This window comes from Hyperolius riggenbachi, chromosome 7 (assembly GCF_040937935.1).
Source record: "Hyperolius riggenbachi isolate aHypRig1 chromosome 7, aHypRig1.pri, whole genome shotgun sequence".
Lineage (NCBI taxonomy): Eukaryota > Metazoa > Chordata > Amphibia > Anura > Hyperoliidae > Hyperolius > Hyperolius riggenbachi.
In genome coordinates, this window is record NC_090652.1 from 183,804,106 (window position 1) to 183,820,854 (window position 16,749).

General features: G+C 42.8%; 1 protein-coding gene across 4 annotated transcripts in view; it reads left to right on the forward strand.

The window, feature by feature from the left end:
• Positions 1-16,749, forward strand: part of HIBCH (3-hydroxyisobutyryl-CoA hydrolase) — a 1,291,623-nt gene that overhangs the window by 1,232,614 nt on the left and 42,260 nt on the right. For 3 of the 4 annotated variants that reach the window (XM_068244938.1, XM_068244937.1, XM_068244936.1), the window contains one exon: positions 9,499-9,532. The exons of the other annotated variant lie outside the window; for it this stretch is intronic. In XM_068244938.1, the coding sequence (XP_068101039.1) occupies positions 9,499-9,532 (34 nt within the window). The remainder of the gene's footprint in view (positions 1-9,498; positions 9,533-16,749) is intronic. 4 annotated transcript variants of the gene reach the window in all.

Here is a 16,749-nt window from a genome sequence, read left to right on the forward strand (position 1 = left end):
TTCTTGAGGGTGGAAGAACATGCCACTCCCAATTCAAGTTACCTGTGCCTATAGTTGAGAATACAACATCAAATATACGTCTCAATTCTGTTGATTGTGAACTTTTAAGAAACAGTAAAATAGTAATTTGGGATGAATGTACTATGGCCCCCTCTGTAGCTCTTACAGTGGTTGACAGACTGCTTCAAGAAATAATGGACAACAAGAAACCATTTGGAGGAAAAGTATTCTTGCTTGGAGGAGATTTCAGACAAACACTCCCTAGGGTACCTCACGGTGACCAGACAAAAATTGTTGAGGGCTGTATTAAAGAGACTCTGTAACAAAATTTTGAGCCTTATTTCTTCTATCCTATAAGTTCCTATAGCTGTTCTAATGTGCTCTGTCTTACTGCAGCCTTTCCTAGTTACACAGTGGCTGTGTTATCTCTGTTATATGATCTAATCTTCTCTCCTCTGTCGGGTCTGTCAGGCTCAGGCAGTCAGGCTGGAATGTGCTGTGCTGCTTGTGATTGGATAGAAGCTATACACACCCTCTCCAGGCCCCCTGCACACTCTGTATGACTCACACACTGAGCTACTCTCAGCCATCACTTGCTATGTCTTTTGTTTGTAAACACTGCATAAAAATGGCAATTACAAGCCAGGATTGCAGCAGGGAGTGGCAGAAACAGCACAGAGGGGCCCATGAGAATATAATGAATAGAATGGTATGCTTTTTATTGTAAGAATTTTACAGTACAGATTCTATTTAAGAATAATAAACTGTGGATGTGGACCAATTTCCAGGTACTCAAACATAAAAACAATATCCGCTCAGTTGACACTGATTTCAGCAATTGGCTGATCAAAGTTGGCAATGGTGATATACCACGGATTGTTTACCTGAAGACATAATTGAAATCCCTTTCAAAATTTTATGCACAGTGGATATTGTAAAATACTTTTTTGGAGATAAAATTCCAATTGCTGATGTCCCTAATTTAGCAACAAAATCTATCCTTTGTCCAAAGAACTCTGATGTAAACACCATAAATAAAGAGGTGCTCGACATTTTAGAAGAAGATACAGTGACATACCTCATCTCAAACTCCACTGATGACTCAAGTGAGGAAGATATTCAAAACTATCCAATTGAGTTCCTGAATGAGCGAACTCCAACTGGTATGCCTAAACATACATGTAACCTTAAACAGGGCACTAAAATTATGCTCCTTAGAAATCTAAAAAAAAGGATTGTGCAATGGCACCCGCCTCATAGTCAAACACCTTAAGAACAACCTCATCATTGCTCAAGTAATAACAGGTTCAGCAGAAGGAGACATGGGCCCATATACAATTTACTTTTTCTCCTGAGTTTTCTCCCAAGTGATATTTTTACAACGTGTCATAAAAGGCCTTTTAAGTCACCAGCAAGCAAGAAAAAAGTCAAAATAAATTTGATAGTACTTTTACACACCAACTTTTAGGTACTTTTTCAATTTTAATTTAGTTTACAGAGAAAATGAAAATTCTCTCCTAGGGGTGAAAAAAGGTAAAAAAAAAGGAATTGCATATGGGCCATAGTCTTTATTCCCCATATGGATTTGGCTCCTTCATCCACCAATTTACCTTTTGTCTTACGGAGATGACAATTTCCTGTAACATTAGCTTTTGCCATGACAATTAATAAAACTCAGGGGCAAACTTTGGAAAAAGTTGGCATTTACTTACCAGATCCGGTATTCAGCCATGGTCAGTTATATGTAGCGTTATCAAGAGTTAGGAGTTTTTCTGATGTCATGGTGAAGGTTGTAGAAGGCACTGACCAAGGCAAACTATTGACAAATTCTGACAGAATATTCACAAGGAATGTTGTCTATAAAGAAATTTTATAGAAACTTGACATAACAAAACAAAAAAAAAAAACAAGAACAATTATTTAAAAAAACTCTTCTCTTTTTGTATATTTACAATTGTTACAAACGTTTTGCACTTAACCAACATTATTTACTGTAACTACATTGTCTATTTGGTACATCTATAAAAACATTTCTGGAAAGTGATATTTTTAACATTAGTTTTCTTTAATATATCTAAAGAATACATAAAATAAAGTAGGAATCAACTGCAGGAATGTCCACTTACTTTGCAGTGGAAAAAGTGTGTTTTTACAAATGTTTGTACACATATGTTCTAGCGCCCGTTAATTTAACAGGCTTAATGTCTAGTAAGGTAATATAAAGATTAGGGTGAACCGGTAAGCCCCTCAGAGGAACAGCAGAACCCATCCAATTAAATCAGCAGGCCTTGGATAGTCAGGGGGGCAACCCAGTAACAGGGGGCAATCAAACAACAGCCTCGGGGTGCAGGAAGATCCACAGCCCCCTGCCCACTTTATCTGAGGAGGAGGAGATAAAGCTTCTCTGCAAGGAGGGATCTCCAGCTTCTCAGGAAGCTTGTCAAATAGCACTGTGCAAAGGCTGTCTTCAAGGTGCTGCTTGCCAAGCTTCAGAGATGTGATTAAAAGGGAAAGCAATTCTTAAAAAAGATCATTAGAAAGCATCAGGAATACAATTCCATCCATACAGATCTGTCTACAATCATCAAAATTCAACATGACTTAACATTGCAAGGATTATTAAGGGGAGCAAACATAAAGGGCTTTCTGCAGCAGTCAACCACAGGGTACAGTAGATGATCAGTTCAATGAGCCATAGCTCTCCTTATGTGCTTAAAGAGACTCTGTAACAAAATGTTCAGCCTTATTTCTTCTATCCTATAAATTCCAATACCTGGTCTAATGTGGTCTGGATTACTGCAGCTTTTTCTAGTTGCTCTGTGTGTAATATGTCTGATCTTCTTTTCTTTGTCAAGCTTTGTCAACCCAGGGAGGAATGTGCTGCCTCTGCTGTGATACGGAAAAGTTATGCACCCCCCTGCACGATGTCTCCAGACTCTGTGTGGGAGCTGTGTGTATGAGTCACAGGCAAGGTCTCTGTTCACAGCCAGCCTGTCTGAGACTCGCAGAGCTGTGATCTTGTGAACAGCTGTGAGTGCAGAAAGATCAGTTCAAAGACCAGATAAGCAGTAAAGGCAACACTAGGAGTAACATTTCAGCAGTCAAGTCAGGCTTGAGAGGAGCCACTGCAAACAGGCACCTGCTATGATGATGTATTGCCTGTTTGGCGGCCATCTTCATTGTTTACAAAAATAATGAATAAAACAGTGATTTTATCACCAAGAATGCAGCGGGCAGCGGTGAAAAGAGAGGGCTAGAAAAAGACAACAAACAGGCTGATACGTTTATTTAAGATTTTCGCAGTACTGATTCTCTTTAAGAAAACCATTAACAAGGCAAATACGAGCTTTTGTTGACTAGCCCAGGGTAGAAATTGCAATCCGAGTCACCAAGACCTCAGAATAACAGTAATGCATGCTTCATCATAAGCTGAGTGACAGTGGGCCAGAAAGGGTAATCCTCCAACCCCCCCAAGATCCCCCGCCCAAACAAAGGAGTACCCCAGTCTAAAACCATATAATAACCCCGGTAAAAGTACCTGTAAATAACTTAAGCTGGCCACTAACGGTCCAATTTCTAGCGAAAAATCGTTTGAGCGATCAGAAATTCTGATCGGAGGAAAAATCGTTCACTACACCATCAACTAACCAATCATTGCTTCCTATCTATCACGACCACCAAGAAAATCCAAATTTTCGTTTGACGAAAATTCATTCGGGCGACATTTTTTTTCACTCGTTCATAATCGATTGTGTCCATCAATGGAGATTATTTACAATCAATCCGATCAGAATTTCTGATCGCTATAACGATTTTTCGCTAGAAATTGGACCGTTAGTGACCAGCTTTAGAAAAGCAGGATCTTTGGACATCACAGAGCGGGAAGAGCATAATGGAGGCTTGCGGAATCAAGAGATGGGTCATCTCCAGAGCATGTAAAGCTGTTGGTCTGCTCTAGAAATTGCTGCTGAGCAGGGAGTGACAGTTGGGATATCCTAACTAGCTAAATGTAGCAGGGGAACTGGAATATACAAATGTATAAAAACTATAAACCATGTTTAATAACATATAGAGAGGCTGTTGTGACAGCACAATGCTCAAGGAGTAACTACAGCGCTGCCCATAATTATTCATACCCAAGGCAAATTTTGACTTGAAGTTACTTTTATTAATTCAGCAAATAATTATTTGATGAAAAATGGCATAGGTGTCTCCTAAAAGATAAGACGATGCACAAGAGGCATTATTGGGGGGGGGAAGGGGGGGACGACATTTCTCAGATTTTATTTACATTTGAGCAAAAGGTGTCCGCTCCAAAATTATTCATACCCTTCATAAACTGTCACAGTCTGGGAAAATTCAAAGTTCTTTACCATTCCAAATAGTCCAAGCTGTTCTAAAGCATCCTAATTGCCCTGTTTAATTGGGAACAGCTGTTTTAATCAACTCAACCGGTGAAAACAGCAGCTCTGTCAGTTGGTTTGGACAGTCATGGCTAAGACAAAAGAGCTCAGTGAGGACCTAGGGCTGCATATTGTGGCTGCTCACAAGTCAGGAAAGGTCTACAAGGACATTTCTAAATGTTTTCAAGTTCCAGTGGCTACAGTGCAAAGTATTAAAAAATACAAGATGTTCCACACTGTGGAAAATCAGAGGACGTGGTCGGAAGCCAAAAGTGACACCTGTGCTGGCCAGGAGGATACTTAAAGAGGTGAAAAAAAATCCAAAGATCACCCCCAAGGCCATCCTGGTGAATCTGGGCTCTGCAGGTGGCAATATCTCAAGGCAGACATTCCAATGGACACCGCACAAACCTAGGTTCCATGGATGCAGTGGTGCTCATCCGGATTCCGGATATCCGAACTACCCAGATAATCCGAACTGTTTCCACTATCCGAACTTTGAATAGCAATTCGGATATTTTTTTTAAAATCCGAATAGTGCTATCCGACAAACTCGGATTTCCCATCTGAAACCCGAAATCCGGGCGGATAGTTAGTTCAGATATCCAAGCAGAAGCCAAAATCACCTTCAATGGCAAAAATCCCTTTCGAAGGCAGTCAGGCCGAGAGAGAGCGAGAGAGAGACTGACTTTTGAAAGCATTTTAAGCCGGTTTTCCATTCAGATATCCGAATCCGGCCGGATGTTGGGTTCGGATATCCAAGTTTACTCAGATAACAAAAAGTTCTGATCCGGATATCTGGGTATCCGGATCCGGATCAATTCGGATTTTGAAAAGGGGTATCCGAACACATGGATGCAGACCAAGGAGGATGCCACTTATCTTGACCTTTGCAAATGCTCATCTGGACAAAGAAGAAGACTCCGGGTCTTCTGTGTGATGGTCAGATTAAATAAAAAATGAATTGTTAGATCACAATGATGTTTCCTTCATTTGCCGTAAAAAAAGGAGAAGTCTTCAACCCAAAGAACACTTTCCCCACTTTCAAACATGGTGGTAGGAACCTAATGCTTTGGGAGTGTTTTTCAGCCAATGGACCAGGGAACCTAATCACAGTAAACGGCACCATGAAAAAAGAGCAATACATGAGGATTCTCAACAACAACATCAGGCAGTCTGCAGAAAAACTTGGCCTTGGGCACCAGTGGACATTTCAGCATGACAGTGATCCAAAACACACAGCAAAAGTGGTGAAGAAATGGTTAGCAGACAAAAAACATTAACGTTTTGGAGTGGCCCAGCCAGAATCCTGACTTGAATCCAATTGGGAATCTGTGGAGGGAGCTACAGATCAGGTTATTGGCAAGAAGACCCTCCAACCTGAAAAATTTGGAGCTCATTGCTAAGCTCATTGCTAAATATGAATTGCAAAAATACCTCTTGAGACATGCAAAAAACTGGTCTGAAATTGTAGGAAGCATTTCATTGCTGTAATAGCCAATAAAGACATTTCTATTGATTATAGAGAAGGGTATGAATGATTTTGGGCTGGAGATTTATTGCTGGTTGAGTAAAAGTAACTTTAAGTCAAAATTTGCCAGGGGTATGAATAATTATGGGCAGCACTGTATATGTCACAGTGTGATAAAGCAGGTAGTAGGGTTAAAATAAATAATGCTGCCGTCAGGCTCAGAGCAATTACATCGCAGCTCAAAGTTACATAGACTAGGCAAGATGAAGTGCAGCCCATTCTGACCATAGATCCCAATTCCGTTCTGTGGAGAGGATGTTTTCTGAAGCCAGATTGAAGAGGGTCAAAGGTGCTGTTTTTCTTGAGAGTCTGGCTTCAAGTTGGAGAGAGGCCTGGTGCACACCAAAACCCGCTAGCAGATCCGCAAAATGCTAGCAGATTTTGAAACGCTTTTTCTGTAGCGTTTCAGCTAGCGTTTTGCGGTTTTGGGAAGCGTTTTTGGTGTAGTAGATTTCATGTATTGTTACAGTAAAGCTGTTACTGAACAGCTACTGTAACAAAAAACGCTTGGCAAACCGCTCTGAAGTGCCGTTTTTCAGAGCGGTTTGCGTTTTTCCTATACTTAACATTGAGGCAGAAACGCATCTGCAATCCAAAAAATGCCTCACCCAGGCATTTTTCGTTTCTGCAAAACGCCTCCCGCTCTGGTGTGCACCACCCCATTGAGATACATTGACCAAGCAGATCCGCAGCCGCAACGGATCTGAAAACGCCCAAAAAGCCGCCCGGTGTGCACCAGCCCATAGACAGCCTTTTCAATAACTTTCCCCAGAAAGGGGAGGTTGGAGACGGGTCTATAGCTGTTTAGAGCATCTGGGTCTAAGGATGGTTTCTTGAGTAGCAGCCTGATGATTGTAAGAACAGTTGATTACTTTGTGGAATGCTGGTCTAAATAGTTTAGGGCATTTCAACATGAATTTAGTTGGGCCAAGGTCCAGATCGCAGGTAGTCTGGCAAAGGTTTAAGAGGATATCCATGATATCTTCTTCAGTAATTACCTTTAAATCAGACCATGGCGGTAGGCTATTTTTCCATTATATGGCTCTACATAGGTGTCCGGATTTCTGAATTGAATGGCAGATCGTATGGACTTTATTTGAGGAGATGTGGGCAAATTTCTCTCACAGTTCCTGTGAATGTCTGATGCTGGTTTTCCGGCAAGATGGATTGCAGAGATTGTCAACTGTGCGGAAAAGCTGGGCAGGTTTGTTGGCTGCACTTGCAATTTCCTGGGACAGGAATAATGACTTTTTTTGTTGATTAGTGTCTGATATTTTTTCAGGTGAACAATTAGGGAATGTTTGTTACCATGTGACAGGACACGGGTGTTTCTAGGATCCGAAGAGATCCAGGGTAATTTTGGGCACTCCAACTGGAAAATGGGTGTGGCCATGCACCAGAATGTGGGTGTGGTCATGGGTGGAACCAACATTTACGTGAACTTAACAGCGGTTTAAGTAGGCCTGCCCAGGAAAATGTTGGATGAAGCCCCCTCTCCATTATTAATAATAATAATAGTAATAATAATAATATTGCGGCATATCACATAAATAGTGTAATGATCTGCTCTGCTGTCTACTTTTGACCATTTTGTAGGTCTGAGTGCTGCAGGTCCCTGGAAAGGAGACCTGTCTTCACTCTGCAACTTGCTGAGTTGCTGCTCTGGTGAGGAATTTGCCTCCACTTGGCATGCAAATTGCTTAGCTGCCTTCTTTGATGGCTTGCAGTATAAATACCATTTCCTCCCAGAAATCCCTGCTGGTCATAAAGGTTTGATCCTGCTAGACTTACCTTGAGTCTCTGCCCTCTGCATATTGTTTGCTAATATTATCTTAGAGTAGTTATCCTTGGGAGTGCACTAGCATTCCTTCTAGCGTAGTCAGGTTGTGATTATCTGTTTTGCCTTGTACTGTCTATCTGTTGCGATTGTCTTGTCGCCAGCGGCGGTCGACAGGAAATCGTTCTGTCTGTTTGGATCGCATTCGCCCTAGCGTTAGAGGCGGTGGATCTCTCTGTATTCTGTCTTAGGGGTGCAAGCCAGAGCAGCGGTTGCTACTGGTTGCTCCATCTGTCTGTCTGTCTGTCTGGATCGCATCCGCCCTAGCGGTAGAGGCGGTGGTTCCTTCTGTACTCTGTCTGGGAGTGTAGGCCAGAGCTGCGGTTGCTACTGGTTACTCCTTCTGTCTGTCTTGTCTGGAACGAACGCTTGCTGTAGTCTCGGTGAGGTAACCGTTTAGCAAGCGTTCTCTATTCATTTTCTTGTTACTTTGGTTAGTCAGGGTTGGCACGCTTTGTCGCTATTGCGCTTCTCGTGTGACAACCGTGCCGTGCACGTGCTTTGTCACTATTGCGCTTAACGTGTGGGGACCGCGTGTAGTTAGTCCTGTCTGTTCCTTTGCTCTGTCTTACTCAGTCTTGTTGTGTGTTCACCATCCCGGGTGGCGACTAGATTGGTGGACACACATATATTCTTTCTCTGTGCTCACTCTCTCTCTCTAAGGGCTATCTTGCCCTGCATTGCTTACTCGTACAATTCCCATCTGGCATCTGTGGCAGTGCAGAGGGGTTTTTCCTCTGCACTCCACAGCTCCATCTGCTGGTGGGAATCTCTCTCTACAGGTACAGGTGCATTGCACCAAAGCTGGGTTCTGTTGTTTTATACGCTTGTGGAGGATTTCCGCAGTGTCAGCGCACATCTTGTGCGCTGACCACGGAAATAATTCCCCAATCGTTACAAATAGGCAGTGTCACTTAAGCTTAACTAGGCAGAGTTACCTGGCTTCTGTGCAGGCTGATCTGGCGTTCTGCTGGGCTGGCCTGCTGCCAGATTATCTTGCAGTTCCCCCATAGCATTCTCTGACCTTCTAGTGGACCCCCTCCCATACTCTCATGGGCCTCCCATTCAGGAACCGCAACTCCCTGCATGCCCCCATAGAAGAACCACAGTTTTCTGTATGCCCCCATAAAGGCATTACAGTACCCATCATGGCACCACAGCTCCCAGCATGCCCGCCATTGAGGCAACAAACACAGCTGACTCTGCCTGGAGAACATCCGGGCACTCCAAAATAGATCCGGGGCACGAGCCACTGATCTTTGGGACTAGCAATGCCTCTGACAGGACACCAGGACCAGGAAGTAAATATGTGGCGCCTTTGGATCCTGGCAAGGTAAGTATTGGTATTGCTTCTGCTGCTGTGCCCCCCTCCGCTACGCCCAGGTCGATGCCCCACTCGCCCATAGAAACGGGCTTGGGCCTAGCTGAAAAATAACTGTTTGTAACGTATACAACTTCAGTAGGATTGTGTAGTTTTTATGCATTCTTTAAATGCTTGTTCCAAGCATTATGGACAGCTTAATAGCAGTAGCAGTACATAAACTTATCTTTGCTGCCTTTGTACCACTCCTTAATGAGCTGTATTTGACATACTGTATAACCTATATTATATCTTAATATTAATCTTAATATAAGAAAATTCTTAATTTTTAGTATGTATTGTGCAATAATGTATTAACCTTTAAAAACTATCAACATTATACAAAAGTAATAATTTTGCATTGCAGAGAGGACATGATTTTTATGAAGGCGTGAGAGCAGGTAAGCAGCAACAATTTTTTCCGCCTTGCACTCTTTTAAATCATCAAGAGCTGAACAAAAATACAAACTATTACCCCCATTTCTAAAAAAGAAAACTATGTGGTACTAAAATGTAAATAAAACAGAACATGATGTCTCTTTTTTGTTATTTTTATTTTCTTTATTGTTATAAGTTCTCTTTTCATTTCTCTGAAGCTCAGCACACACCATACAATCTTGGCTGTACAGATTTACCAAATCTACGTAGTATTAGGGCCAACAGATTGAAAATACCTTGAATGATTGATTGGGTAAGCTCTTATACTACATGAAAGTGGTAAGATTAAACAACCACGATTGTATGGTGTGTACTTATGGTATGGTGTGTTTTATGCAAGTGCCATATCTGATATGGACGATTTTATCCTATGAATTGGTTGGCTATCTGTCCTTTGCAGTTATAGTTCATTATTGTTTATGCCTTTTACAGTGGGATGTGAACGTTTGGGCAACCTTGTTAATCGTCATGATTTTCCTGTATTAAAGGGACTCCGAGCAGTGCAGAAACTATGGAAAGATGCATATCATTTTAAAGCTCTCTTTCTCCTCTGTCCAATGATATATAAACCGCCACCCTACGTCTTTTAGTTTTCGCTATTTTCGCGATTGAAATTGCCGCGGCCGCGATTTCGATCGCGAAAATAGAGAAAACTAAAAGGCGTAGGGCAACGATTTAGGTGTCGTCAGAAAGAGGAGAAAGAGAGCTTTAAAATGATATCCATCTTGCCATAGTTATATTGCATTACACAGGACGACACTTTCCCCAGTGTCAGCAGCTCCATTTTGCTGAATGCAGCTGCTGACTTAGAGAAAAAGTCGCCCTGTGTAATACAATATAACTATGTCAAGATGGATATCATTTTAAAGCTCTCTTTCTCCTCTTTCTGATGACACCTAAATCGTTGCTCTGCACCTTTTAGTTTTCTCTATTTTCGCGATCGAAATCGCGGCCGCGGCAATTTCAATCGCGAAAATAGCGAAAACTAAAAGGCGTAGGGTGGCGGTTTATATATCATTGGAAAGAGGAGAAAGAGAGCTTTAAAATGATGTGCATCTTTCCATAGTTTCTGCACTGCTCGGAGTCCCTTTAATCGTTGGTTGTTAAGATAAAAAATGTCAGTTAAATATATAATTTAGGAGACACACACAGTAATATTTGAGAAGTGAAATGAATTTTATTGGATTTACAGACAGTGTGCAATAAATTTTTTTTAAATAAATTAGGCAGGTGAAAAAAAGAAATGAAATCTACATTTAGTAGATGCTCCTTTTGCAGAAATTACAGCCTCTAAACGCTTCCCGTAGGTTCCAAAGAGAGTCTGTATTCTGCTTGAACGTATTTTGGACCATTCCTCTTTACAAAACATCTCTAGTTCATTCAGGTTTGATGGCTTCCGAGCATGGACAGCTCTCTTTAACTCACACCACAAATTTTCAATTATATTCAGGTCTAGGGACTGAGATGGCCATTCCAGAACATAACACTTGTTCTTCTGCATGAATTCCTTATTGGATTTTGAGCAGTGTTTAGGGTCGTTGTCTTGTTGAAAGATCCAGCCCCTATGCAGCTTCAGCGTTGTCACTGATTCCTGGACATTGGTCTTCAGAATCTGCTGATACTGAGTGGAATCCATGCGTCCCTCAACTTTGACAATATTCCCAGTCTCTGCACTGGCCACACAGCCCCACAGCATGATTGAACCACCACCATATTTTCTGTAGATAGCAGTTTTTTTTCTTTGAATGCCGTGATCTTTTTTCCTCCATGCATAACGCCCCATTGGTATGCCCAAATAACTTAATTTTAGTCTCATCAGTGCACAGCACCTTATTCCAAAATGAAGCTGGCTTGTCCAATTTTAGCATACCTCAAGCATTCCTCTGTATCACTCTCGCATACAGCATCTCCTTGTGTAAAGTGTGCTGAATGGTTGAACGATGCACAGTGACTCCCTCTGCAGCAAGAGCCTTAACTTGAACTGAGCCTGTGGTCTTCCATTTCCTCAATATGTTCCTAACTGTGGAAACAAATCTGTGTATGGCATGCACCAGTGGGAGGAAAAAAATCAAAAAGTTGATGTGCTATGACACAGATCACCTGTGCACTCCCAGGTGACTATCAAGATGCAGTCCCCACTGAATCAGCACCGTCTCTTTTATTTCATACTAGCTGATTGCCCGGCGTTGCCCGAGTATGTATTTGGCTGGTGTTGGCTCCGCATACTTTTTGTAACCCTAACACACAATTACTCAATGACCAAGTTTGTGAGCTTTGCGGTCTTTGGTATCAATAATTTGCATTGAAATGAAAAAAATCTGATTGGCTGTTTGTGGCTCCACCCCTTTTTCTAAATTTGAACCCCAGTTACCCAATAACCAACTGTACCAGGTTTGAGGCCTGTGCCATTAACAGTGCAAGAATGGCAGCAATTAAATATTCCCCTTGAAAAGCAATAGGTGAAGTTTGATTCACTTTTGTAGGCTCCACCCACTTTTCTGAATATTAATCCCAGTCACCCAGTGACCAACTGTGTACAGTTTAAGAACCCTGCCATTAACAGTGTAAGAATGGCTGCAGTTTACATTTTCCCAGTGAAATTTGTATTTGTCTCCACCCACTGATGACCCGGCGTTGCCCGGGTATGTATTTGACTGGAGTTGGCTCCGCCCACTTTATAACCCTAACGCACAAACACTCAAGTATGTGAGCTTTGGGGTCCTTGGCATCAGTAATTTGTATATTCGAATAGAAATTAAACAAATCAGATTGGCTGTTTGTGGCTTCACCCCCTCTCCAGCATTTGAACCCCAGTCACCCAATGACCAACTGTAGCAGGTTTGAGGCATCTGCTATTAACAGTGTAAAAATGGCAGCAATTTAAATATTCCACTTGAAAATCAACAGGTGAATTTTGATTGGCTATTATAGGCTCCACCCACTTCCTTGAATATTAATCTGGGCAAAGTTTGGGAACCCTGCCATAAACAGTGTAAGAATGGCTGCAGTTTACATTTTCCCAGTGAAATTTTTTTTGGCTCCCCCCACTGTTTGTAACCTTGACACACAGTCACTCAATGACCAAGTTTGTGAGCTTTCGGGTCCTTGGCATCAATAATTTGTATTTTCCCATGGAGCTGCCAACTTTGGGGAAAAGTCATCCTGTGTAATACAAGCAACTATGGAAAGATGCATACCATTTTGAAGCTCTATTTCTCCTCTTTCCAACGACACATAAACCGCCGCCCTACGCCTTTTAGTTTTCGCTATTTTCGCGGTCAAAATCACAGCAGCTGTGATTTCTATCGGAAAAATAGCGAAAACTAAAAGGTGTAGTGCGGCGGTTTATATATTGTTGGAAAGTGGAGAAAGGGGGAAATGGTATGCATCTTTCCATAGTTTCTGCACTGCTCGGAGTCCCTTTAAACAATTGTTGCGCACTTTCTGTAAATGCAATAAACTTAATTTCACATCTCACACCTGGCCCCACATCGTCTCTAATTCTGTAGGCCCCTCACGTTCTAGAAAGCTCATCTCCATTACACATAGTCACTCACAATGTTAAAGGGCTGAATCCTCCTCAGAAGAGGCGATTAGCATGCCAATATTATAAGCAAGCTAAAGCTGACATAATAATTTTGCAGGAAACTCGTTCTTTGAAAGGTAAGGAACCAAAATATTGGCATAAATTATACCCGCAAATGGGTTTTGCATCAGCGCCCCAGAGGTGTGGTGTGGCCATAATTCTGCACAAACGATTGAACTTTAATGTCACAAAATATCTCAGGGATTCAGAGGGAAGATTCTTGATCATAATAGAGGACTCAAATGGTTTCCCAACTAACTCTAATCAGAGTGTATGCCCCCTTAAAGGGATTAAGTCCTTTCCTTAATACCCTGACCTTCAAAATCATATTCCATGGACAGGGTAAATTAACTGTAGCAGGGGACTTTAGCCCTTCCTTAGACAGTAGGCGGGTACAGCACAGGCCTCCCCCCAAGTGCTTCTTCAGATTTCAGGTACCTGGGATGTGTGGAGAGCTTTGCATCTGGGGGTGACTGGGCACACCTTTTATTCTCACCCCCATGACTCATACACACACACAGACTATGGCTTCAATTCATCAAAGGGTGTTCGATAACAAAACCCCAGTCCTTAAAATACCGCATTCGGTATTTTACACTTCACTATGCTAATTCATCAATATTTTCCCATGTGTGGTAGAGGTTCGTTAAGTTACCGAACTACTAGGCTTCAATTCATCGAAGGCTGTTCGATAACAGCAGAGTGGTGCAGAGCAGCTTGGAATGTCCCTGTGTTGTTACAAGCTGATAACAATAGAAGGCATCCAGACATCCCTTTACATAGCTACTGTTACTTATACTGCCTCTGCTGCTCTGAATCTTTCCATCAGTCTTTCTTAACATTTGACTTATTTGCCACAACATAGATGAACTTCCTGGAGACATTACAAATGCCATGCTTGGTGATTTCACCACCAGCATCTTTGCATTATCAAACAGGGCCTGAAAGGGTTACGCCACCGAAGGGAATCTGGGGATATCTTTTGCCCGTTCTCTCTGCTCACTGCCTGGGGGGTCTGAAAGCTTGTGTGGAGAAGCCTGCATGACCTATCAGCAGCACTTGCAGGAGAACAGGGGCTGTTTCTATTGGCTGCCTGCTCCTGCTAATCATGAAAACATTCACACAGAAGGCTTTCGAAGCCTGTAACGACAGGGGAGAGCTTGAGATAAACACCGAATGTGTTAGTGAATGTGGTAACCTTGATGAATTAACATTTACTGACATTTGCTGACATGTGTTGAGCACATGTCGGTAATTTATCTCATTGCTCTGTCATTTCAGCTTCTCATTCGGTAACAGCTTTGATGAATTAACATTTTCTAAAGTGCTCCGTTAAGTCAGCTGTTTTCAGCATTACCGAATGCGGTAATGCTTGATGAATTGAAGCCTATATCTTTATGGATGCCTCGCTCCTGAGGTTGTTGCTGCGGACCATTCAGAGATCTCGTGGTCAGACGCTTCAGTCCACACTAAGTTTTCATCTCCAGTTTTGCATCCTAAATGCTCATAGAGACTCAATGAATCTCTTCTTAGTGATCCAGAACTGAAACCTCAGATAGCTTTGGCTATAGCTTCTTTGTTTACTATACACCGTCCACAGGACACCTCTGCCCATAAGGCAGCGATCCAGGGTGAACTCATTAAATTAGCGTTGATTATTAGGCAAAAGCGTGCTCTCACCAGATCCGCGGAATTGAAATCTGGGATCATAGCTCTAGAACTCGGACATATTAGGCACAAACTACCAGAGACTCTGACCAGGCTGACTAACCTTAGACAGGAGCTCAGATCAATATTATTTCAAAAAGCACGCAGAGCTATTCGTATGACTTCTCAAAAGTTCTATGAAAAGGGTGACAAAATGCACACAATGTTAGCAAGAAAGCTTAGTCAACTACTAATTTTAAATAGACTCCATCCTATCAGGTGTGAGAGTGGTCATATGACTCATAACCTCACCAAGATAATTCATGAATTTCAATTGTATTATTCCTTCCTTTACGATTCAGCACTGGTATTCTCTGCTAAGGGGGCGCGGCTGGCTTGACGTGCAGTCAGTCATGTGGGCTGTCATGTGGTGATGCCCACATGACGTATTACAGAGTATACAGAGCGGCGATGTGCCGCGGGCAGAGCTGTAATCCTGCGCAGCCGCAGTAGCGGCTATGCAAATTGCGCAGGCGGAGTGTAATGAAACGCGGAAAAGCCGCTACCTCTCAAGGTGAGGTGGGTGTTTCCGCATCCAGCATGGCGTCACAACGCGGAAAAAACGCTGCATGCCGCATAGGCAGTGCGGCGGAATCCGCATTGGTAACAGCGGAATCCGCATCGGAGGCGGCTCCTGCACTCGAGACTTTGCTAAACAGTACTGGTGTGGCTGGGACTCATAGTCCACCTGGATTCAGAGTTACACGCGCGCGCGCACAGAGGCAGAGTTTAAATAACAGTCAGAAGGGAGTCAGCTGACCAGCTGGGTCAGCTGACAATTTCCACTGCTCTCATTGGTCCAGCAATTAGGGAGGTCCTGGAAAGGTCCTTGTGTATATATACTGCTGGCTGTTCACTTGCTTCTTGTCTAGCGTTGCGATCACATACGTAGGAGCACCCAGATCCGTAGTCAGATCCGTTAGTGTGCCGGGACCAGCTGGAGCTGTAATCCTACACTGAGCTAGATTCTGTTGATAGCTTAAAGTACTAGTTTGATTGTGATTATCTGTTATGACCCTTTGCCTGTTTGACTATCCTCCTGAACTCTGATCTTGTACCTCGATATTTCTGATACCTGTTGCCGAACCCCGGCTCGTCCTTAGACTCTGTTTCTGCCTCCTGATCTTGTACCTCGATATTTCTGATACCCGTTGCCGAACCCTGCCTGTACCTAGACTCCGCCTTTGCCTACTGTATCTGTACTTTATCTGTCCGTGTGTTACGACCTGGCTTGTCCGACCTCGAGAACCGACCTCACTATTGGAGGCGGTTCCCCGTCCTGTTAGTGACACTTCTTCCTGAGTGTCACTCTCAGACTATCCTTCCTACTGTCAGTCTGACTCCTCCCATCTTGGAGAGCTCAGGTCTGCGGAAGGAATCCGTGCAGTACTCCTTGCTGCACTGAGGCCTAGGCCTCCAAGTGTTACTGTTGCACCAAACACTACACTCTACTTAGGTGAACAGAGGTTAGTTAGTATATCGGATTATCGGTGATACTGCAGATCACTTATAATCTGGTATACATCTGTATTTCCTGTGATACTGCAGGTCACCGGTAATCAGATCCTCTCTGGGCTTCACCGATCGTTACACGGAGGATTTTTTTTTAAAGTGGCGATTCTAATCGCCCTGAGATAAGGCAACCCTAGGCTGGGTCGGGGCCTCTAATGATAACTGGATTCACAGAACAGGGCAGCTGGAAAGTACAAGGGAGCCGCAGATCGTCTGCCCTGAGATCTGTTATTACAGTAAGGTAATTAACTTTTTTTCTGTAATTCGCCTCGCAAGTCCTTTAAAGGAGAAAAGGAACTGCCACCTGAGATGGCCCAAGATACTATTGTAGTCCTTCCGAAACCTGGCAGGGATCCAGCGGAGGTTACTAACTAC